Raw genomic sequence first — 24,495 nt, forward strand, 5'->3', positions numbered from 1 at the left:
CAGAGACACACTGCCTCCAACACTGGATGGTAGAACACAGCCATTGTGATTAGTAGCTATCTGTAGTTTCATCCTCCAGGAATTTGTCTGTCTGGGTTGGTGGCTAGCACTTCATACTGTGGGAGCAAACTCCACAGTTCAACCAGGCACATGCGCCTTTCTGGAATCTTCTAACCTTCTCAGGATGGCCCTGAGAGAGAGGTTTTTCCTCTCTGTCCACTTCCCCCACATCACACACAATTCCATACAACTTCCTCATGAAAAAGCAGGTTTAAAAATCTATTTCTAACATATACTATCATACCAGCATCTCAGCTGTAACAGCTTATATTTTTTTCTCTCTAGACTGGGAAGCAGGATGTCATCGAACCAGCATGTACACCCTAAAACATATTCTGCACTGATGTCAGTTTGCTCTGAACAATTCTTTATACAGTTTTTCAAAGGAGAATTTGCATTTCCAAGCACGCCTGCTTTCATTCCACCTCCCCTCCCCCAAAGCAAGGTTCTGCACTGCTTGGCCAATGTATGGGTCAAGCTGGGAAAATGAGCATTTACTCTATTCCTTCTTCGACCTCTGCGCTCATGTTCCTGTACTGCTTTATCCTGGTAGGTTAACATACCCAGCTTTTAAAACTAAAATAATAAGCATTCCAAATTCTCTGGAAATGCAAATGTTGGGTTCATAATAAAGCATGTAGCTGAGAAAGCTTATGCAAAACAAGTGATATACTTACATTTTATTGATTTACATATTTTGAGTACTCAGCTGGCAGATTCTTGATGCATATTTGGTTTTTGTAAAAAAAAAAAATCATAAAAAGGATGCTATGCTCAGTGTGCATCCCACACTTCCTCCTTCAACAAAACCTCTTCAGAGAAAGCCAAGACCGACCATTGAGCCATCTGTTTTGTCCACTCCACAATGCCAGGCAGCAGCAATCCATGGTTTCAGAGTGGCCCTACCTGGAGACATCAGGGATTGAACCTAGGACCATCTGCAATGGAGAGCAGCTGCTCTACCCCTGAGCTATAGCACCCACCCCCCTTTCTATGTTCAAGGAAATCAACTGATTCTCCACATCTTGAGAAAAGAGCTTTTGCAAATGTCTAGAGGTTACACAGCTGAAAGGCACTCTTCTCAAACCCAGCAAAGGGCTAAATTCTTGCCAACGGATCTACATCCTCTCAACGGAATGGAAGTAACACAGCAGAACTTTATTCGTTTAGCACACAAAGATGAACCAAAACCCCAGAGGATTGTTTTTAATTAAAAAAAAATAAAAGGAAGACACACACACAGTTTAAAAATTCCACACTAAATATGAAGCAGAAGAAACATGATCCAAGAATCTCCCTGGCAAGCTTTGGAGGTACCAGGCTAGCCGATACCTTGGAACACATGCCTGTATATCGATGTCTCCTGATTGTTTCTCCCTGTCGAGGAAACAGAGATTCTATGTTTGTTAATTATTGTAGGAAACCACAGCAGTCTTATCACATACATCCCACAGGCAGTGAGCCTGGGATGAAGACCAACATTTTCTGTTGCTGCATATCTGGGGTTGAAACCCACCCACCCCATAAGTATATAGACCGTGGCCTGTAACTCTTTGGGAAGCTGGTTGAAATGGTTCTAATTAGGGGGCAGAAGAAAACAAGGCCTGACCAGAGTTGATGGGTCCACACATGGATCTGATCTGGAGGCTGGACTACCAGTAGCAGCAGCAGCCGCTGGAAGGAATGTAGAATCACCAACTCTGTTTCCCTGGAAAAATCTGGAGGGTTTGGAAATAAGAGACTGTTAAGGCTGGCAAGTTGGGGAATATCCCATATTCCATCCTTCAATACCCATACTCCCCATCAAGATTTTTTAAATAATAATAATAATGCAGAGCCAGAATTCATTAAAGCAGTGCTTTATAGATGGAAGGGCAGGTTAGGAGGAGCCTTAAGGAAATGCAAAAATCCCCCCAAACCTGGACTCCTTCAAATTTTAGCCAAATTGTGGTCCCCTGTAGCCTTCAAAAAGCAGTAGCCAAGGGGGCTGCTGCAACAGGTAAAGGGTGCCAGGCCCTCTCTGGCTCTCCTGTAATTTGGGCACTGCCTTAAAGAAAAACGACTTTCTTTCTGCACATGGAATTCAGCTGATGTTCCACCCAGCCTTCTCTAGCCTCTTGCTTATGCTCCTTCAATAGGCTCTTTATTGTAAGCGAAGGAGGGGGAGAAATTTGGGCCCAAGCGTTCTTGAGGTGGAATGTCAGGATTCAAGGCCACAACCTCCTTCGTACACCAAGTAGCCATGCAGCTGTATGAGACGCTTGCTGGGGACTCAAAGAACCAAAATTGGCCAGATTTGAACCTCTCGCTAAATTCAACTGGAAGCCCTGCCTGGCTATTGTAGAATAAGGAACGTTCTCTTCATGGCTGCCCACCACCTGCTGTTAATCTGGAACCAAATTCTGAATGAAAGCAAAGCAGATCTTCCTAAAATAGGCATGTGCTAGTTTTCCTGACAGGCTGAGGTCTCTGTACTGTGTCTGTGGGTCACAGTGCATACATGAGAGGGCTAGCCCCTAGTAGATTTGAAGGCCAAGTCTGCAGATGAGGAGGTTTTTAACAGGCATGCATTGCCATTCTGAATGATAGCATACCCTCCAGGCATACGCAGAGGGGACAGTGTCTGTGCCATAATGCAGGTTCTAGGCAGGGTCTGCTGGATTCCTCCCTCCACATATCCCCAATATGCCACAAGAACTTCTCCCTACGACACTGTGGTAGAAACAGATGCTAGCAGGCAATGCTCTGTGTTGCAGAGCTCGGCCCGTGAATCCATGCTGGATGTGAGTGACCTATGGGGGTAGTGGAAACTTGGGTGGGGACAAAGCAGGAGGCAAGGAATCCTCCTGCCAGGTTGCGAGGAGCACAGACAGACAGGATAGACAAGGTTCTACAGAAGGCGGTAGGTAGGCCAGTGTGTCCATACCAAGTCCTTGCGGCATGAGAAGGCAGGAGGGACCTAAGCTGGGATTTTGCAAGCTGGCTATCGCATGCCGGATAGTTTGTGGCATAGGTGGGTGAGGTTCTCCATTCCCATTTCCCCCACGCAACAGCTAGTCCTTGGGCCAGCAAATGGAGAAGTATCAGGTCCGTAAAGACACGGGGAGGCATATGCAGGCCAGGGTTGCCGTCGCATGGGTGGGTGCTAGCTGCGCCCAGGTGGTAGATGTCTAAGGCCTGGGTGGGCAGCGAGGTTCTCATGCCGATCCTCTCGTGGCACAACTTCAGTCTCGAAAAGGACGGCTTTTACGGCGTCGGGAGGAGCTGCAAGCGGTGCTTCCGGCGGATGTGCCTCTGGAGGGTGTTGCGCTCCCCAAAGCGCATGTGGCAGGCCTCGCACTGGTAGGGCCGCTCGCCCGTGTGCACCCGCTGGTGGTGCGAGAGCTCCCCCGAGTCACGGAAGCTGCGCTGGCAGATGGGGCACTGGTGGGGCTTCCGGCCCGAGTGGGTGTACTTGTGGCGCTCCAAGTGGGACGTGCGCTTGAAGGCCTTGCCGCACGCCCGGCAGACGTGGGGCTTGCTCTCTGAGTGGGTGATGCTGTGGCGCTGCAGGTAAGACAGGTACTCAAATGTCCGCGAGCACACGGGGCAGCTGTACACCTTGCGCAAGGACCCTCCGCTCCCACCCCCTTCCGGGTCCCCTGCCGCTCCCACCCCCTCTTCCACCAGCACTGTGTATGGCAGCCCCTGGCTGTCAATCAGCAAGTAGCGCCCCAATCGGGAGGGTTCCCCTTGTTCTGTGCCTCCTGTCCCTCCAGGAACAAGTGCCCGCCTCCCTGCTCCTGGCAGCCCATTCAATCCCTGAAGGAGGGCGCTACCAGGAGAAGGCAATGGCGGGCGAGAGAGTTTAGGAGGCGATGTTTGGACACCCCCTCCCTCACCCCCCAGCTCCAGCTTGATGGGTTGTCCCACATGGCTTGCAGGCTCTTGTGGATTGAGGGGTTCCAAGGTTTCTGGTGGTCTTTGGGGGTCTCCTATAGACTTGGAATGTCTCTGCAGCTCCATAAGTATCTCCTTGTGTGTATTCCCTTGGGTTGGAATGCCAAGTCTGCAATAAGAAAGAAAGCACATTAATTGGGGAAAGTGTGAGGGGGGAATCATATGGGTCACACAACGTTTAGAGCTGCAATTATGTAGGGCTGCCAGTAGGGCTGGGTGATATCTGGTTTTCAACACTGTGATATATCACCAGCTAAACATTGCAAAACATACTGATATATCACAATGTCTGAAATAAGGATGGAGCTATATTAGCTGGCATCACAGCTTTTCCCGCATCGTGATTTTTGCATAACGCACACACACAGAGGATTTGTCATAAACTGTCAGATCAAAAATTATGAAACAGTTATCATGATATGGACTTCAGCCCTAGCTGCCAGCCAATTAAAAGAGCTGTACTGCAACTGATTTGTCACCCACTTGTCTTCTTTTTAAAGAAACAATTCCATTAATAAATAGCATATAACCAACCCTCAATATAGATGCTTTTTAGAGAGACTAATATAGCTCTTTAGAGAAGCCAAATATAGCTAGCAGCGTAATAAAGAACAGCTACCACTCATTGTTTAGAATTAGAGGCATTTTGAATGTTTTCTTATTCATGCGTGTTACACCAATATCAGAACCACAATACCTGCACATAATAAATCACTGCGTCCTTACTGTATAATACTATCCAACAACTTTGGTGTCGACAGCCCAGTGCCACACATGCGTACATGGAAACAAGACTTTGTTTGATGGGACTTACTCCCGGGCAGGTCTAAGGCTGAAATCCTAAGCACACTTACTTGGCAGTAAATCTACTTGAATTTGGCAAACAAGCACAGGACTGGACTGCAAAATTTTAGTTGGTTCGTTAATGAAGCTTACAGCCCCAGCAAATAAAGCTACTAACCCTGCAATCCTATACATATTTAATTAAGTATTGTTCCTATTGGACGTTGCGGGACTGACTTCACACTTGCCTGGGCTGCACCTTCCCTAGATTTGGAGATTTCACACATGTTGAGTTCCAAGGAAGCTTCCTAGCAAAACCCCTAAAGACACATACTGGACAAAGCAGCATGTGAACGCAACCTTTGTTTTTTACCATCTGTGGAAAGAACCAGATCTTCTTGAGCTGTAGGTTACAGGTGGGTGATCTAAAGCCCCCAGCATTGTTTTATGGGGCTTCCAGATTCTTCTGAACTCTCATACTTCCATCCCCCCCCCCAGTTCCTCCTTTCTGTTGGCTTCTTCCTTAAGTTTTCCCATCTTTTGTCTCTCCCTCTCTCTCTTCCTCCTCCCCTTACAGGAGTGCCTGGTGTGCTCTGGTCCATGGGGTCAGGAAGAGTCAGACACAACTAAACGACTAAACTACAACAACAGAAGGGGAAAGATTTTGAATGATACATATAAACTGGTTTTAATTTTTTTCTGGCTGTATCATCATCATCATCACTTCCTGAATTTATATCCCACCCTTCCTCCCGAATGAGCCCAGGACAGCAAACAGATATACAAATCAAAAATAAAAACAAAGTAGAAACAGATTAAAACATTTTTAAAATAATTGCAATTAAAAGCATACTTCTATCCAATGTTCTAGTATGCCAGTATTCACTGTACAGTTTGAGAAAATGCATTCCAGAACATTAACTGTATTGGTTTATTGTACTGTACATTACTTTAAAAAAAAGTATTTGTATACCTATTTGAGAATAACCCTATCAAACCCAGTGATGCTTATTTCTGAGTAGACCTGTATAGAGGTGGTAGTTTAATTTGAAGTAAAAGTGGTGAAAATAGAAGCAGAGTGATGTTTATTCCAAATTAGTTAAGCCAGAACAAATATGTCTGTGGTTCTTCCCATCAATTCTGGCTCCATCTACTGCTAGCATTTGGCCACCTTGAAAGATGACCCCTGAAGGAATGTGGCCCACAACAGAAAAAACAACAACCCCTGCCTACCCCATCTATAGCAGGTATATATAATACCACCAACCATTACAGCAGAGTTAGATGGCAGGGGATCTATCTAAATAAATGCTGTCTAAAAGGCCACAGTAGGAAGATGTGATAAGATTTCATCCTCTACTCAGGCAAGGAGGGAGGAGAGGTTACAACATGGAGAAGGAACCACTAAAAATAGAAAGAACTTAGAAAACGTAGAAATGTAGTGCCAGAATCTAGGTCTATGGTATCTATACACCTCTTCACTAACACCTAGAAATTTGTAAGAATCCCTGAGCTGAGGCTGTTGAGGGGAAAGTCCTGATATTATTACACCTCAGCTATACCAAAGTATTGCAAGCAATTTTTGTTGCAGTGGGAATGTGTGGTCAAAGGTGGGGTTGGGGTTCACACGTCTCCTCTGCCTGTCCTCCATTTCTGGTTTTGTCCAACATTCTGCCAAATGCTTCTGGGAAGCTTACAAAGCAGGGTGTTTAGAGGCACACTGATACCGAAGATCAAATTAACTATCATGGTCATTCATATGGTCAAAGCTGGGGTGGAATAAATGGGAATGGCTCTGGTGGGTGGAGCTGAGGGAAGATATGGTGGGAGAGCTTTGGTGGGGTGGGTGGGGCTTGGAGCACTTCCACTTTCTGTAGGCATCAGCTGCCTCCATCCCCAGCTCTGGGGCTCTTCCATCAACATGCTAATATAGGCCACCTGTCATTAGGTTATGCAACAGCTTTCCCAAACTCCTAGTCTTGCAGACTTACACCCAGCCTAAGGACTGGCATCAAAATCCCAAAAGATCTTTCTTGGTAGACACCCGGGTTACTTTCTCTCTCAGTTAGCCCCCTTCCTCCGTATGCAGAACTGGATCCAAACTTACCCTGCTTGGGTGGCGTTCCAAAGTCTCAATCTCAACTCTCATTTCTGCACCAAAACCTCATGCCAAGGTGAGGCAGGCACCAGAATATGCCCTTTGCTTCCATCCTGGAGTGAAGAAAGCTGTAATGTCCAGGTGGAGAACAGAGGGGTCTTCCAGTCTATGATCCAAGCTGGCAGTCGATGGCACGGATCCGAGCGAAACAGTTAGCGGCACCAATCCGGGGCGCATGTTGGATCGCAGCCGGCAACAGAACGTGGCCCAGGTCCAAAGTTACCATGAAGAAAGAGGGAGGGATTGAGCAATGCCACCTTGGCACCTGAGGCACAGCAGGCGGATCTAGAAGTAGCAACCCAAGAAGCAGCAAAGTTGCCCGGCAGCAACGATCCAGAGGAAGCGATATATGGGATCGGTGGCACCTATCCAGCAGGCACGCACGTTCTGGCAAAGGTAAACGGATCCAAGCCTTCAGGTTTCGGGGAGTTGGCATCCGGCTCCAAACGTCAGTTTAGCAACAGCCTCCACCCACCAACCCGCCGCCCCGCTTGATAGCAGAGAGGGATATTAGGCTAAGAGGGAGGTAAGCCTCCCCAGGTGCCCCTCCGCTCCCCCTAGAAAGCAAAGCCGTGGGCATCCAGAGCCAGGTGCCCTCTTGCCCCGCTAACTCCCCCTGCAGCTGCCCACCAGCAGCCCAGGCTCCTCAGGGGAGAGAAGGGGAAACTGAGGACGGGGGGGGGGAGACCCCGGGGTGCCCTGAGGAGGGGGGAGGGTCTCTGTCAGGGTGGGGCTGAGCGAGGGGGGCTTCTACCTCGCTCTTCCTGGGGGGAGGTTGGAGGTGGTGGGGGAGGAGGAGGAGGAGGAGGTGGGTGTCGCAGCGAAAAGTGTCCTGACGGAAACGCGGCGGCTTCTCCCACCGGCTCACGCCGAAGAGGTTCCCAGATCAACGTTCGTCCTCTCGCGCACAGGGGGAGCGGGTCGCGGAGGTGGCTTCTCGCGCACCTTCTGGAGAGCCGAGGGGGATCCTGGCTCACCCCCTCGGGCGAGGGCGCTCGCCTCCGCGACCCACGGAGACCCTGCCTCGCCTCCCTTCCCTCCACCGCCTTCTCTCCAGAACTTGCCGCACCCCCTGAATCTGCGCTCAGCATTTGGGAAGCATTGCAGGAAGCGATGCAATTAATGCATGCATACATATGATTTATGTATCTTGTATGCAGGACCCCCCGACTGCACACGAGCCTTTAGAGCAGCCTTTCTCAACCTGTGGGTCCCCAGATGTTGGACTACAACTCCCATCATCCCTGAGCTCTGCAGGGCGCGAAGGGAGAAGATTGTGGCCCCTCTCTCCTCCCCGAGGACGCCCTGCTTAGACTGAAACCCTTCGCGTGCTTGTGCTGGGACGATGTTAAGCCCACGGACTTCAGCGGGGCTCAGCTTTCATGAAAACAGACGCGAGTAAAGAGCTGCACGAAGTTAAGCCAGTCCTGTCCAGCGAACCCAGAACCGGGAACCCTGTTTTTTTCTGTTCTCCTCCAGGTCCTTCACCACCCGAAGGACCCAGCTCTGCCTTCTCCCACCACACAGTGAACCCAGGAGTGATGGGTTCAGCTTCTGCCCACTCGATCCCCCAAGCTTCTGCTACCTGTACACTTGCTTCGGGTTATCTAGGTCCTCTCCACACACACACACACACACACACCCTCCACTTTCTCCTTTGGTGTTTTCTGTCCTGGTGAAGTGTCAAACCCAGCGGCTGAGGTGAAGCTTCTCCCAGAATGGAGGTGTGATGGGGAATGATGAAATTCCTCAAGGAAAGCCATTCCCATCACTGCCTCTTTATTCATGGTGCACATGAAGAAGGCCTCTTCATGTCATAGCTGTCAACCTTTTGCTTTTCTTGCAAGGAATCCTATTCGGAATAAGAGAATTTCCCTTTAAAAAAGGGAAACGTTGACAGCTATGCTTCATGTGTTCTTAAGAGGTACATCTTCACTGTCCTCTTAAATGAGTATAACATTAAGGCAAGATGTAGCTCAGTTGGTAGATCATTCCACAGTTTTGGAGTGGCCACTGAGAAAGGAACGCAACTGCCAATCTCATCCCCTTCAGGGACAGGGAGCACATCACAATTGTGACGAAACTGCAAGATCCACAGCTGGGCAGTAAGTTTATTAAAGCTGACCAAAATATCATGAAATACTAGCAAGCACTGTTCTTGAGTTCTTCACTAGGCAAACTATTTCATAAAGCAGAGGTGAGATTGGGGTGATCTAGGAAAAGTAAAAGTACAGAAATTAAGTTGGATGTTGTAGAAATCAGATTAGTTTGTAGACTAAATTCCAAGGTGGAGATTGCACACCAAACTCCAAAATCCACAGTTAGCGATACTTGAAAGCTTGCTGCATTTTGTGATATTTTGGTCAATAAAAATTGAGACTAACTTGTCACAGAGTTCTCCAGATCTCTTCATCAGCTACATAGAGTGTTGGACTAGGAGATCACAGTTCAAATCCCCACTCTGCCATGAAGCTCACTGGGTGACTTTAGGCCAATCCCTACCTCTCAACCTAGCCTACATCACAGGGCTGTTGTAGGGATTAACGGGGGGGGGGGAGAGTATCATATATGCCACCCTGAGCTCCTTGAGCAAATAAAAGTGGGATATAGATGCAATAAGTAAATTTAAAACAAAACAAAACACCCAAAGTACAAAAAAATTCTGCTGACCTCATGGCTACATCATCAGCTTAACTTTTGTATTTTTGGGTTTTTTTCCTCATCTTACTCACCCCCTGCCTTGTACAACATCTTCCCTGTTGAAGAGTTCTGGAGAACTCAAAATCTTGCCACACTTTGTGACATGTTGGCTGATTCCATCCTTCTTATAGATGACCAACATTAAGAAAAAAATATGGCAGCAAACAGCATAGAATCAACAATAAAATTATATTCATAAAATAAGTGCATCACAAATTGGTAGATCAGGTTAGGACATCAACAGATCTGGATCACCACTCAGGGGAAAGTTGGCTTGTACTAACAGTTCCACTGCAGAAATTTCATGTGAATTCTACACACAAACATCTATTCTGATCACCCTGACAAAAATGCACAGAGGGAAACACAATGGTGTAAAACAAACACACAGCTACTCTCCCCCAACACACTTCCACACAAAGACAAGACAGTAGGTGGATGATAAAGTGGTATGTTTAGGGTGAGGCTTTTCTCTGCCACATGACTTCTCCCACCCACTAGGATAATGACCAGGCATTGGGATCCTATTTTTAATCTTAATTATGGGCTTTGGTGTTAAAATCATGCCTGTTCCTGCACATTTTAGGCTCTGTTCTGGCATGTTGCGGCATTCTCCCCCACTCCAGACTCCCCAACATCCTTCCACGGCCATCTTTATGACATGTCTCCTCTTCCCCTGCTGCCTTGCGGGATATCTTCAGGAGAAGAAAAGCCGAAGGATTAAACCCTACACAAATCTGAAGTGGAGCCCCTAAGACAATTAGATGGCACCTTGTATGGCTCCTTTCAGCAACTCCTGCAGCCAAGCTGATACCAAATGACTTGCCCCGCTTTCCTTTGGACCACATCAGGGAGGCTGAGATGATCTTGTGATCTGGGCAGCGCAGGACCTCCATACACGCTGCCCAGCTTGTTCCCTCACTTTTGACTTCGCCCCTTGATGTGCACTCCATTGTCTCTTGAGACAGACAGATGCCAACCATCCAACCTCTTCATCCTCCCTCTCAGAAATTTCTCTTTATCGGGCTGGGCCAGCTTAGAAGCCCCCTTTTATGGGGTAAAGTACTCAGCCCACCCAACTACCTAGATGTTGAGAGGTACAATTGTGGCTTGAATGGTTTATTTTGTGGGGGAGAGTGGATGAATTATAGTTATGCTCAAAGTCTAACTGCTGGTCTTGATTTTGATGACAATTAGCTTCTGACAGTGGAGACACTGGCCCACATTTCATGGTCAGTTAAGAAATATGTTCTTATATCCAAGTCCTTTTAACTGTGTTTGTGTGGGGGGGGGTTGTCATTTTTAAATAAATATAATTTATTTTTGTTCTTGTTTTTATTGCATATTCAAATTTAATAAATAAGTGATAGTTCCACCTAGGGTTGGCAACATGAAGCCCACAAAGCCTTAGTGCCTCCTTCTCACCAGCCCCTTTGTACTGGGGTGGTTTCCTTCCCTGCCCCCCCCCATTTTAAAAGCACATAAAGGAGGAAATTGGAAGAGGGATGCTGTTTCCTTGTTCCACCTCCTTGTGTTTTTCAAGGACTCATATTGGCAACTGAGCAGAAAAAGGGAAGGGGGGAAGGAAAATGGAGCATCACAGAAGGCGGGAGAAGAGAGGGGGTGACAGCGGAAGGATAGAAAATGTGAATGGAAACTTGGTGACTTCATTTTCCTGGAGAGAGAGAGAGAGAGAGAAGATGGATCCAGCAAAACAATTCCTACTGAAATTGCATTTCTTCCCTCACAGATCCCTGCCCCCCTCCCACAACTCACCATCAAATCAAAGTTCACATCTCTCCTTGTTGACTGAACCATAACCACTAGAGATTCACTGCCTTCCAGGACTGCTACGGACCTTCATCTTTATTTTTTTTTACAAGGCATCCCCCTCAAAAGCACACTCAAATCACAGGTGACCTCTGTATCCACATATGTGTTCTGTTATTTATAGTCATGTGGAAAAATCATGAGGAATTGTGCCTTGACGAATGTTTTTGTGGTACTAGCAAGCACTGGATCTGTATTTTATCAATGGATCAGAGGGAAGGAGGTGCTAGACACAGGTTATGGATATTATTTAGTCCTTTTATATCTTGAAAGAACATAAGAAGGGCACTGATGGATCACGCCAATGGCCCATCTAGTCTAGCATCCTATTCTCACAGTGGAGAACCAGATGCCTAGAGGAAGCTCACAAGCAGGACCTGAGCACAAGAGCAACTCTTTCCACCTGTGGTTTCTTTCCTTCAGCAGCTGCTATTCAGAGGCATTAGTGCCCCTGACAGCAGATGTTTCTTAAATAGTGGACCTCAAGGTGGCCTCAGACCTGCTTCAATTCAGGAAGAGACAGGTGGCAAACAGGTCACTATAGAAGAACAGGGAAGGAGGGAATGCTCCAGGAAATTTGAATGGGTATCACCTACAGCAGAGATTTTCCCAGTAGTGATGTATGGAAGTAAGAGCTGGACCATAAAGAAGGCTGATCGCCAAAGAATCGATGCTTTTAAATTATGGTGCTGGAGGAGACTCTTGAGAGTCCTATGGACTGCAAGAAGATCAAACCTCTCCATTCTGAAGGAAATCAGCCCTGAGTGCTCACTGGAAGGACAGATCCTGAAGCTGAGGCTCCAATACTTTGGCCACCTCATGAGAAGAGAAAAAGACCCTGATGTTGGGAAAGATGGAGGGCACAAGGAGAAGGGGATGACAGAGGATGAGATGGTTGGACAGTGTTCTCGAAGCTACCAGCATGAGTTTGACCAAACTGCAGGAGGCAGTGGAAGACACAAGTGCCTGGCGTGCTCTGGTCCATGGGGTCACGAAGAGTCGGACACGACTAAACGACTAAACAACAACAACAACAGCAGAGATGGTGATCTCATGACCCAGAACTCACCAAAAGCCTTTTAATTGAGTGTATAGTAAAACATGGGCCCATAATTCCATTCATAAAAAGAGGGGATATTTCTAGTTGTAAAAATGTAGTCCATACAATTTTATGTTACATCTCTCTAGCAATTTCATGCCTCACCATGTCCATCAGCTGGTTCTGCCCTGGCAGTCTTAGATGCCACCTTATGCCCCTCCCAAGTACCATTAGGTACTTTCCCACCAGGCCCCTGATTTGCCAGGCATCACTCCTTAGTTCCCAGGCTCTTCTTGCTGTCACAGGACCTGAATTTTAGGCCAAGCTGCACTACCCGCAAGTCACATCTTTCTTTCCTGAAAATCTGGCTCAATTTTTTTTGTTATTAATGTGAGATAAAACAGGGTAACAGCAAGGGCGCAGCTGGCGGGGACAACTGCCCCCCTAAATCAAGCAAATAAATAAATAAAAATCCTTAAGTAACTGAGGTTCTCCCCCCCACACACATAAAACCTGTCCCCACTAACATAAATCCTGGCTACACCCATGTGTAACAGTGACTGTGGTGTGGGGAAGGCTCTTGGCACATGCTTAGAGGTCCTGTCATCCTTGGTACTTAACGTTTTCCAAGGCTGGACCAAGGCAGCATGGTAGACTGAGCAACCTCTGAGGCTTACAGAAAATACTACACATGGTAGAAAAAAAATACTGGATTTGTAAGCAAGGCCAATTGTGATTTACGGGTTTGATTGCTGGTTAGAGGGCCAGAAGAGTTGGGAGAGCCTTGTGGAGATAATTCCCTCTACTTAGCCTCAACATTTTCTCCCGGAGGCTGTTTCACAGGTGCACGTGCTTCACTTGATTTCTGGCAAGCTAGGCAGCTCCAGCAGATTCCTGTGCAAAGTATTGCGCTTGTTAGGAGACACCCGCGGCGTGCATCTGTGCTGCTAGATCCGTGATGGCTCATTTAGACGATCAAGCCTGCCCTCCAGGAACGAAGTGATTGCTGTGAATTATTAGATTATTATTTTTTGCCTCCAGCTGGCTACGTGCCCCCCCCCCACTTCAAAGCTGTCTCGCTCCTCCTACTCCCTTTTCCTCGCCACCTCCTCTAGCTGCACTTTACAGACGCTCCCCTGCTCAGCTGCAGCCCGGAGCTGTTGTTTGGGACGCTCCGGCGTGGATGCGGTTGCAAGAGTAAGGTAAGAACTGCGTGTCCTGGCAGGAGCGGGGGGTTGTAAGAGATAGTCTCGGTCCCCTGCACACACCTTGACTTGATCCTTGCCCATCGCTACCCCCGCTGCTGGTTCTCTGGAGATCTGACCCCCCAAGCATCCCGTGCGTAATGCTCTCCAAGTCTCGGGGCGCAGCGCCGAGGGCGCACGGGGGTCCTTTGGCGTCTCCAAAGTCTTGGCGCGGGCGTCGCCACCACCGACATTGGGGGACGGGGAGGGAGGAATCCTTCATCACAGGGCAGCAGCCGGGGCCATTTTGGAGTGGTGGTGGTGGGCTCTGATTTTCTTTGCCAAAGGCCCGATTTGATGGGGGTAGCGGGTGGGGCGGAGAGGGAGGGTTACAGACCCCGCTCCATTCCAGGCAATTCCTTGACGTTGTCTCGAGCCGGCCTGCTGTAGGGAGTTTGCGTGGGAGAAGCTTGTATCTGGTTACCAGCGAGATTCTAGTAGGATGCAGGGAAACGGGAGGAGAAGGAGAGAGAGAGGCCTTGCTGTGGCCAGTTGGTTTGGAGTCGGAGAGAAGGCGAGCAAGTCTGGGCATCATTGAAGGACCAAGTAATGGCAATGAGGAAACGGGTAGGTGGGCAAAGGTCAATGACTGGCGAGGAAGGAAGGCAAATGCCATGCAGGTGTTAACTGTGGGGCCTGAATAGGCGGTGATAGTCACCTGTAGGACTCCAAGAGGTGGCTCAGACCAAGATCTTTTGCGGCTGAGACAGCTGCACCTCAGGATCTCAAGAGGTGTGCCCCCAAATGCATTGCAATGTCCCAGAGGGTGCAAGGAGGGACACAACACCCTGGTTGCTTCCCTGGCACCCCTAAGAATATTGTGACTTCCCTTCTCTCCACTGGTTGAGGTACTTGTCAGTTGGCTTTTGCTTCAGATTTTGGTTTCCAGAAGCTGAGCTTTTGGGGTTTTAGGTAAGCATGTTAGAGTCTGTGTGACAAGGAGGGAGGGGCCAAGCCAAGGAATAGAGAACTGGAGCCTGCAAGTAGCAACTAGGCTTTATCCACCTGGATTGATGACCTACTTTGGCAAACCCCCATGTGCATTTGCGTACACACACACAGGCTGGGAGCCTCAATGGAGCTCTTCTGGAGGCTTCACCCAGGGCAAAAAAAAAACCAGTTAACCACCTCCCTGCCCCCCACTGCCCCTGTAGCTGTAGATCTGAGTAATGCATTTATTTTATTTATTAAAACATATAGCTCAGTTGGTAGAACATGAGACTTTAAATCTCAGGGTTGTGGGTAGTGGCGTAGCGTGGGTTGTCAGCACCCGGGGCAAGGCAAGTAATTTGCGCCCCCTAACCCGTGGATTTGCGCCCCCTAACTCTAACCAAAGGTGTTGCGCCCGGTGCGGCCGGCCCCCCCCTGCACCCCCCACGCTACGCCACTGACTTTGGGCAAAAAGATTCCTGCATTGCAGGGGGTTGGGCCAGATGACTCTTGCTGTCCCTGCCAACTCTACAGTTCTGTGATTCTATTCTATATTTATGCCACTTCTTTCCATGGAAATATGAAACTCAAGGCAGCTTGCAACAGATGCATCTTTCTATCTATCGATAACTGGTTGTATTGCCAGCTGCACATTTAATCCATTTGGGAAAATGCTGTAGCAAATGCAAAAATATATCAACATACAGAAAGGATTGCAACATCCAGTGTGTTTTTTTATTAGTAATTGGTTATTCAACTGCATTAAAAAAAAAGTAAGCTGCATCAGTGCAATACATAGAGAATGCATTCTGCAGTGTTGGGAGCCGGTTAAGAGTCTAGCTGCTGAAATATTGGGGGCTGGATCTGATAAGAGATTGCATCCCATCCATATATAACGGTCTGTTATTAACAGATGTGCATTGTATTGTTGACTGAGGTTGGGCAAGAGAGGTGTGTATGTGCATTTATGCAAGTTAGTGGCAGAATGGAAACTGAACTGAATGGAAGCGGGGTTCTGTCTCTCCCCCATCCCCCAAACTTCCACTCACATACAATCCATTAACTTTGCAGGCATAGCTAAGCTACAAGAAAATGTGGTTTCCAGCCCTAAACAATTTTTGTACTTGTGTCCAAGTCTAGTTTGTGTGTGGGTCCCTCTTAGGCACATCCCCACCACCCCTTAAGGATTGTTGCACATAACACTTCAGGGAGCTTGAGCAGGGTCTCCTCTGACACTTTTAGATACTTCAAAGGGAGTCGGGGGGAAGGAGGCAATGACCTTCAGTGGTTTGCTCTGTTCCAATTCTAGAGAACCAGAGGATGAGTGTGAACATGTGCACTCATGGCTCGATTGAAACATCAAGCAGTAACTTGCATAAATGAATGGAGCCATCACAGATATAGCACCATCAGAGACTAAATTTTCACTGCAACTCTGGGTGACGGATGCTTGAGTAATCAAGGGATGTGATGTACATGCATGTGAAAGCGGAATCCATGAGTTTCACCTGGGTTGAGAGAGAGAAAAAGTTTATCCGAGCAAGAGAGCTGGCCTTACAACCCCTGTGCCTTTACAGGACTGCTGGAAGCAACTGCTTTGGGGATCACCTCCTATTTCATAGGGGGCATCACTCCACTGCAGTGCCCCTGCCTGCTATTGTTGCTGTGGGATCTCCTGGCCTAACCTATTAATTTCCCTGTCTTGCCTCTGTCCAGGTGTTTGGAGCTATTTCCTAAGTGGACGGGTAGCTGTGTGGAAGATCTTGGATCCCCAAGTGTCACCCTGGCTCAGGTAGATATCCTCTTGGAAACAGTGCGAGATAGGGGGTACCTGGGAACTTTTTTGACCTGGTGAGTCAGATCTTTGTATCCCTCATCCTATAGGCCAACTTTGACAGGTAGGCAGGGCCACCCATCTGTCAGTCAACTGATGTCATTACAGTGCCAAGTAAGCTATCAAAATGGATTGTTGGGGTGGGGTGGGACGGCTTCTGGGGGGATTTGGTAAGGCAGCACCCGGCAGGATGGGAACCTCTTCCTCACCATCAAGACGTAGACACTAGTTTGTTGTCAGGTATTCTCAGTGCTTTTTTTTCTGGGGGAATGCAGGGGTATACATACCCCTAAACATTTTGTGAATCTTTGTACTTTTGCCCATTCACTGTATTTATTTCCCCCAATTTGAGCTATAAAATGGTGATTTTCTTGAGTCAAAATGAGAGTACCCCTAAACATTTTTTTAGAAAAAAAGCACTGGGTATTCAAATATGTTTTAGGGAGAGCTGCACCTTATCTCCGCCCCGCCCCCACCCGGCTGTTAATGTGCATTATTGGAATTATACATTTATAGAATGGGAGGACATACCTGAAAGCCTGTAATTCAGCGTTCTCTGAAAAGAGCAAAAATTTTCAAAAAAGGGGGCTCCTTGGCTGGGGATTCTTGTCAGGGTCCAAGGGGAGGCTGCTTTGGAGTTCACTCATTAGGAAAATCTAGGGGAGACAGAATATCAGGCAGATCTGCCCAGTTAGATCACCTCTCCTGCTCTCTAGGTTAGCAGCATCCGTCCCACCTGGGGAGGGAGGACAATGACTGAAAGTAACCACCATCACCAACGGGCAGCTAGGGGACGTCGTGGATCGGGAGCAAAGCCAGGTCAGTGTATGTCTGATGGGAGAGGGGTGGGTTTCAAAGGCCCTGAGGGTGGGAGACGGGTGAAACTGCTCCCCTCCTAGTAGTGGGCCAAATTGATTGGATTTTGGTTCCATCCTGGATAGCTCAGTTGATGGGAACATGTGTGCCATTGATTTCAGTGGGAACTTAGCTCACAGTCACGTCCGGTAATATTTTTGTCTGCCTTGAAACTGTTGATCTTACAAAAGGGGGGGTGAGTATTCTTTGGCTCTTACATTTGTTTCCCTGCCTCCCCCCGCAATTCCCCTACTGTTGATATTTACAGTGAAGGAAGACAATGAAGCTTATAAAATAGCCATACCTTTGGATGAGCCGCACCAAATGGAATCGCAGACTCAAACTCAGCAACAGTTGTATTATGGTCTGAGCCCTCCTCAGAATTTTGATGGTGAGAAAAAATACCCCGGCTTCCTGTCAGTAATATATGAACGAATACTCTTTAACTATGTGCTAGATCTCGTTGGGCGACTCGGCACCCAAAGAACCCCGTTTTTTTTGCCATTCCTCAGGTAAATATGCACCTGCTGTCACTTCCACAATCATGGCACTTCTAGAAAGTGGCGCCGCCATTTCAGAAATCACAGCAGAAAAAGTGGTGTTTGTGGAGTGTAGGTGTATGCAGGTTCCACACTGCAACAGTTTGTTGTAGACAGCGCTTGCTTGCTTTCCAGTTCCCACTGCAGAGCTCAGCAGCGGTTGTCTTCTGCAATCAAACATTTTGAATTTCTTAAAGAAGGTGAAACTCAAATGGGTCTAGAGGAGAATGGTTGGGGTTGGGGAGAGAAATCAGTTACTGTATGTGTTAATTTGCTCCTGATGAAAATCAAAGTATAGTGGTACCTCAGGTTAAGAACTTAATTCGTTCTGGAGATCCATTCTTAGCCTGAAACTGTTCTTAACCTGAGGTACCACTTTAGCTAATGGGGCTTCCTGCTGCTGCCGTGCCACCGCCGCATGATTTCTGTTCTCATCCTGAAGCAAAGTTATTAACACGAGGTACTATTTCTGGGTTAGCGGAGTCTGTAACCTGAAGCGTCTGTAACCCGAGGTACCACTGTATTAGATGCAAAGAAGGCTATGGCTTCAATAAGGCAGGTGCAAATCTCCCTTGCCCCGTTTGCTTCTCACAGGAAGGGCGAGAAGGGTTAGGAAAGGTTTTTGGGCAGAGTTGGGTGCGGGACCTTTGGGTGTTTGAAGAGAAGTGGGGAAGCAAGTAATTGCGAGCAAGTCGAACTTCCGCCGTGACGTAACTGTGCTACCCTCAGAGACACCGGAGATGCCAGCTCCCTCGCTGACCCTGGTGACCAGCATGAGGACTCAGCTGCACATGGCACTAGAGAGGAACTCCTGGCTGCAGAAGCGAATCGAGGACCTGGAGGAAGAACGGGACTTCCTGCGCTGCCAGCTAGACAAGTTCATCTCCTGCGCCCGTCTGGATACTGGTAACTCGAGAACTCTCGAGTTCTCCGGAGGCTGAGTGGGTGGGTGGGTGGTGCTTTGCTGGGAGGGGGCCTTTCGGATTCTCTTGGGAGGAAGGGCCAGGGGAATGTCAGCCAAGGCACCTTGATAGGACGCAGAGCTATTTTTCTAGAAAAAGAACTCACCACGAACCCCTCCCTGGCTCTCTTAGAATGGCAATGGCATCCACCTGAGAGGCGCCTGAACTGAGTTCCAGTTGGAGGTCCCTGTGTTACAGAGTCAAGGGCTGTGTTTTTTTGAGGGTTCTCTGATTTGAGGAGCTTGAATCTAGCTGTGCTATGGCGGGCTTCTGTCTCCCTCTCTGTCTGATGCAGGCCCAGACAGAGTGGGGGGCATATAGGCCACTTGGCCCTCTCGGTCAGCATATTCACAATCGCAGGGGATGCACTGGGGCGAACGTGGAGGCGCAAAGGCGTCCAGGCCCAGACAGAGGGGCCCCCGCATTATCTACCTGGTCTGGGCCTCTGCCTGGCTCTGCAAGGCCCTGGTCTGATGCTTCCTGCCCTTCCCCTCCGCCCTAGATGAGCACTGCCGCAGCAAGCAGCTCCCACGGCGGTCTGAGGTGTCTGACAGCCGGAACGGGGATGTGACAGACGACGACAGTATGGGCTCCTGGATGAGTGCAGGCCCCGAGGAAGGAGGCTCCGCAGAGCACAAGAAGCAGAAAGGAGGGGTCAACAGGCGGCGCTTTGCCAAGCCCAAAGTCCGCGAGAGGCAGAGAGGTGAGTGGCAATGGGGTGTGTGTGTGTGTCAAAGTAAGGGACCACCGTTTCAGCCTACAGAGCTGAAGGCAGAGGGTCCCCGCCCCCCTTCCATGGCAGAAATGGGGAGGATCTTACTCCCTTTTGTAAGCAGAGACTGGTGATCTTAAGACTTGAATGTCTTTCTTTTAAAAAAACTAAACCTATTACACATTAAAATAATAGATCACCATATAGAAAAGAGATGCTCTTCCAGGTGACAGATATGAACAGAGCTTATTCCAGCATATAATCACTGATGCCCTTCTTTATAAGAATTCATTACAATTTCCTCCACCAACACACAAAATTATGCCACTACTGTGGCCCCATTTAGCAGTTCCACTGGCTCGGAGACATGGATGACCAGGCTATTGCTGGACCCTAGGCATCCCCTGTAGGCATGGATTCAGCCCCACCCCCATGCTCACCAACCGGCTCAGAATGCGGTGCTCAAATGGGGAGGAGGGAAAGCTCACAAAGTGCACAGCCCATCTGGGACGAAGGTTCGAGACCCACCTGAGGAGTGGAAGACACTTTTGCTGAGGAAAGGGGCCAGGACAGAAACAGTGGTAGCCATAGCCATATATTGGCGGCGGTCGTAACATCTAGTGGTTCACTCCATAGTGACAGGATTGGGAAGAAGATGATGGAGGCGGAAGTAGGGAAGGGAAATGCCCCTGGGATACCTCCCTTCCCTGCAAAGGAGTTCTGTTAGGAACAAGAGAAAGGGAGTTTCTGGGACTCCAGCCCACTGAGTCACAGCAGCAAGACAAATCATGGGGAATTTTGTTTCCTCAGCTCACAAATCTCGTCATAGACACCAGGGCTGCAGGTGGAGCCCTGGCCAGGTGTAGCACCTCAGGCAGCGTCCCTTGAGATGGGGATTCTGTGTTTCAAATTGAGGAAATGGCAGTGTGCGTTAGGTCCCCACTCCCCAGGCCCAGCTGATCCTTCTGGGAGCAGTTCTGCATGGACTAGTTGCCTGGCTGGGCCTGCCATGCCTTCTGACCCCTCCTTTCCCTCTGGCAGCCCAAGGCAGGTGAGGAGAGGAATCCTGACCCTTGGAGAAACAGGAATGCCTCTTGGAAACGCTGGCCTGTGACTCACCCACCCCTTTACAAAAGCATCAAGTCTTGATAAATTGCTGCAATAATATGTTCTCTCTTTCTTTTTCTTCATTTCTTGTTCATTTATCACATTTCTCCACCCTCCTCTCCCGTTGTCCTAATCCTCCACCACTCTTTTTCCCCCTTGCTGTTGCAAACCAACCGGCTGGCCTGCCACGCACGATCGCTTGCTTCCATTTTTCTTCTCCACTTCTTCTTTCTCTCACCTTCCATCCTTTCTCTCTGCATATCCTCCTTTTCTTATCTATGGATGCTGCTCCTGAATGTTCAACACCTGCATTACCTGCTTGTTTTACTTACTGTTTTTTTTTTGCTTGGTCCCTGGGCTGTTCCCTTTCTTTCCCCCTTCCCCGGTGCTGGTATACTTGACTTTAATTTATCCTGCCTTCAATTTCTGCTTCCCAAATTGTGGCTTCCATCGGGTCACTGCCTCCTTCTGTCGGTCCTTCCCATTTCTTGTGATTTCTGCCTCTCGCAACTCTTGGGTGTTTTCACGAGTGGCCATGCTTCCCCATTTCTCCTCCTCAACCCTTCCTCTTGTTCTCCCCCCCGCCCCACGCTCCTTTCTATGGGTCACTGCTGGGGCCCTCTTCTCTGAACCCAACCCCCCAACCCCGGTGCAGTCAAAGATGTGGATGGGGTGCTGTGCCGCTACAAGAAGATCCTGTACACTTTCCAGAAGCTGCAAAGCATGAGCCGGGCCTTTGAGCACCACCGTGTGGACCGTAACACTGTGGCCTTGACCACGCCCATCGCTGAGCTCCTCATCGTGGCCCCTGAAAAGGTAGCGGAGGTGGGCGAATTTGACTCGTCCAAGGAGCGCCTGCTGGAGTATTCCCGCCGATGCTTCATGGCTCTGGACGATGAGACTCTCAAGAAGGTCCAGGCGCTCAAGAAAAGCAAACTCCTCCTGCCCATCACCTACCGCTTCAAGCGGAAAACGGACACCCCCAGCCCGGTGGCCAGCAATTCCTTACCCTCGCCCACTACCCCACCCAAGCCCCCTCCGCCCACTGCTGACTGCTTTAAGCGATGATTCCCCCTCCTGGCTTTGCCTGAACCCACTTTGACAGCCCTCCAGTCTCTTATTTCCGTCTAGTTATTGAGGAAGCTCCTGCTGTGCTCCCCTGGGGCTCTTCCTTGTCAGCCCCCTTCACCTTTTCCCACAGTTTCTAGTGCTAAAGGCAAGCTCTGCCTTTGTAAGGCAAGTGGGATGCTTTTATCCTGGCACAATCATCTCTTTGGGAAGCATCATCTCCCTTTTATGTGTCAGCTGGTTAAAGCCTACTGAGAGATGAACTGGATTAAATTCACTCCATTTGCTTCCATCTTAAGAACTGGCAAAATGACTGCCCAGTGGGAGTAGCAGGGGAGCAGGTTAGTGGGACAGAGTACATCCCATTCGTAGGTAAGGTGCTGTGGTGGAGAGGTTGCTTCAGACTGGCTGTGCAGGTACAGTAACACCTGTAGGACCGCCAAGGCATTCATCAGAGACAGTGTCTGCTGCCTTGCAAATAAGCAACGAGGTGACACATTTTTCTTACACAACACTCCCCTGAATACTGCTTATTTGTGGCACGTCAGCAGCCCCAAAGGGCTGAATAAACATTGGCAGAAATTTCCCTGCCTTGTTGCTCGGAGGCCAGTTGTGTTTGCCGTAGGTAAGTGTGTGTGTTTGTGAGCTTGTTTTAACAGCTCCAGAACTTGGGGCAGGGATGCTCAAGATGGCTCAGCCTTCCCCTGAAGACAATTCCTGTCTCCTTAAGAAGTTAGTGTAGGCAATGGATTTACTCACCTCACTGCTCCCCTCCCCTTTCCAGCCTGCTGTGAAGCAAGACTAGAAGTGGAGGGCGATTGCTGAACAGCCTGCAGTGGTCTTGCCTTTTGGTCACTTCCTTTCTTTTTTCTTTTACATCCAATGCTATTGGCACCTTCTTAAGCTTTTCTCTTCCTGTTGCCTTTTTGCTATAACAGTCCTTAGCCTGGAGGAATGAACTGCAGCCTTTGGCTGCCTCTAAATAATTCCCTATAGTCTCCCAAAGAAATTCCCGCATCCCAAGACTTCCTTGCATCTCTTTACCGCCATGGACACCACCTGCCCTCTTTCATGTTCTCCTGTTCCAGGTTCTGAAGCTGGGCTGTGTTTGGTGGCAAGCCATTTGCACTTCCTTTTTTGCTTCCTGAAAAAGAGACTGTGTGTGCCCTCCAACACCTCTGTGGCTTCAAGCTGCCACCTTATGTGTGAGCAAGGGTTTTGTTTGTTCTCTGCTCCTTTGGGCTGTCTCCCCTTTATTCAGTGTAATGAATGGACTGTTTCCACTGTGCCTGTAATTTATCACCCAGTTTTTTCCTCTGTGTTAAAGAAATAATAATTTAAAAGGAAAATGTAAAAAGACAACAATTTACTAAGAGGATTTAAATTAAAGCATTTTGAATAAAACTCAGCAATGTGTGGTTTTAATTTTTCATGTTTGTATAATTGCTGCAAAAATGTGCGAATTTGCGGCTAGTTTAGGATATTCCTGGCTTGGAACAAGGGGATGAAGAGTTGGATGTTGGCAACCGATTCAAATCCTCAGCTGTATATTATCTGGGAGTCAGAATTAAGTTGGGTGTTACTCAGTTTGTTACCAGTTTGTAAAATTAATGGCATGCCCTCAGTTTTGGTGTGAGGATGAGAGAATTATTGTGAAATGTACACTAAATGACACAGTAGAATTTGGTATAGAATTTGGTATAGTCCCAGGGTGTGGCCTAAAATATGCAGGAAGGCACTACTTTACTGAAGCTAAGCAGGTCTGGGTCTGGGCTGTGCCTGGATGGCTGACTGCCTGAGAACCACATGTACTTTGCCTTGGGCTCCATGATGGAATAGATGTATGTCAGTGACGTGGAGAAGTCCGATGAATTACCCTTGCCACAGCATTGGATAAAGTTATCTTGAAGCTGTGGTGCTACTCTCTGGAAATTGGGGGGAAAATGTGCAATAGAAAGCAAAGGAAGTGGGAGAGAAACACAGGTACCTGATTCAAAAGATTTCCTTCATATTTGATGAACTTAGCATTTTGTTAGTGTGGAGTTCTCCTATGAAAGCCCCACTGGAGGAACAGGAGGGAAAATGTGCTGTTAAAGAACCTCAGTAGGGTGTGTGGAGAGCTTCACAGCAGTTCCCAAATGATGGTACGCAGACCCCGCAGGGGGTCCATCTAACCCACTCTGGGTTCTATGGCATATACCCATCAACCATGTCTGAAAATGCATGAGTATGCAGCGCACAAAGCCACGTGTTTTTGGGTGCTTTGACTCACAGAGGAGCGCAGCCCAGAATATGCACATCCTGGTTCTGGAAACCACTGATCTAGATCATGCCCAGTGAAAGGCATGGGTGTACCTATACCTTGGCAAATGTTGCAGCTGACTTAAAAAAATAAAAGTGGTTGTATTCCAGCCATTGTAGGGGGAAGCCAGTCATATCTCAAGCCATGAGTGTTGCAGTCATTGAAATTGTGAAACACATAAAGTAAAACAAAAAAACCTGAGAGCCTATCTCTCCTACAGGAATAAGAAAGCAGTATGAATGGAAGCGAATATTAACCTCTGCCTTGTGGGTGAATTATGACTCATGGCATAGAATTTGAAAACAATGTCCTGCCCCCTTTTACAGTGCATCCACTATGCAGCTGATGGCTACTCCCTTTGGGAGTCCACATTTAGGTGGGAGAATGTTGCTGCTGTTGCTGTGCTCGTGTCCTGTTTTTAAGAGTTCCCCAT

The 24,495-nt window shown here is 48.3% G+C and overlaps 2 protein-coding genes across 3 annotated transcripts; one reads left to right on the forward strand and one right to left on the reverse strand.

Moving 5' to 3' along the window:
- Nucleotides 1-1,251: 1,251 nt before the first annotated feature.
- On the reverse strand, nucleotides 1,252-7,715 carry LOC309355003 (uncharacterized protein). Its single transcript, XM_081885366.1, has 2 exons — nucleotides 6,890-7,715; nucleotides 1,252-4,108 (listed from the first exon to the last, which is right to left on the reverse strand). Exon 2 carries the CDS (start codon nucleotides 4,063-4,065, stop codon nucleotides 3,307-3,309), a length of 759 nt encoding a protein of 252 aa, XP_081741492.1. The 5' UTR covers nucleotides 4,066-4,108; nucleotides 6,890-7,715; the 3' UTR covers nucleotides 1,252-3,306.
- Nucleotides 7,716-13,328: 5,613 nt separating this feature from the next.
- Nucleotides 13,329-23,168, forward strand: CCDC106 (coiled-coil domain containing 106). 2 transcript variants are annotated; one of them, XM_081885355.1, is made up of 7 exons: nucleotides 13,329-13,711; nucleotides 16,400-16,475; nucleotides 17,234-17,336; nucleotides 17,641-17,763; nucleotides 18,641-18,817; nucleotides 19,376-19,576; nucleotides 21,348-23,168. In XM_081885355.1, the coding sequence occupies exons 3-7, from the start codon at nucleotides 17,270-17,272 to the stop codon at nucleotides 21,758-21,760; spliced, it is 981 nt and encodes a 326-aa protein (XP_081741481.1). In that variant the 5' UTR covers nucleotides 13,329-13,711; nucleotides 16,400-16,475; nucleotides 17,234-17,269; the 3' UTR covers nucleotides 21,761-23,168. The 2 variants fall into 2 exon arrangements, with proteins under 2 accessions (XP_081741481.1, XP_081741482.1); XM_081885356.1 differs by lacking the exon at nucleotides 13,329-13,711 and adding an exon at nucleotides 13,974-14,320.
- The last annotated feature ends 1,327 nt before the right edge of the window (nucleotides 23,169-24,495 follow it).

This window comes from Podarcis melisellensis (genome assembly GCF_964234715.1).
Source record: "Podarcis melisellensis genome assembly, chromosome: 13".
Taxonomy (NCBI): domain Eukaryota; kingdom Metazoa; phylum Chordata; class Lepidosauria; order Squamata; family Lacertidae; genus Podarcis; species Podarcis melisellensis.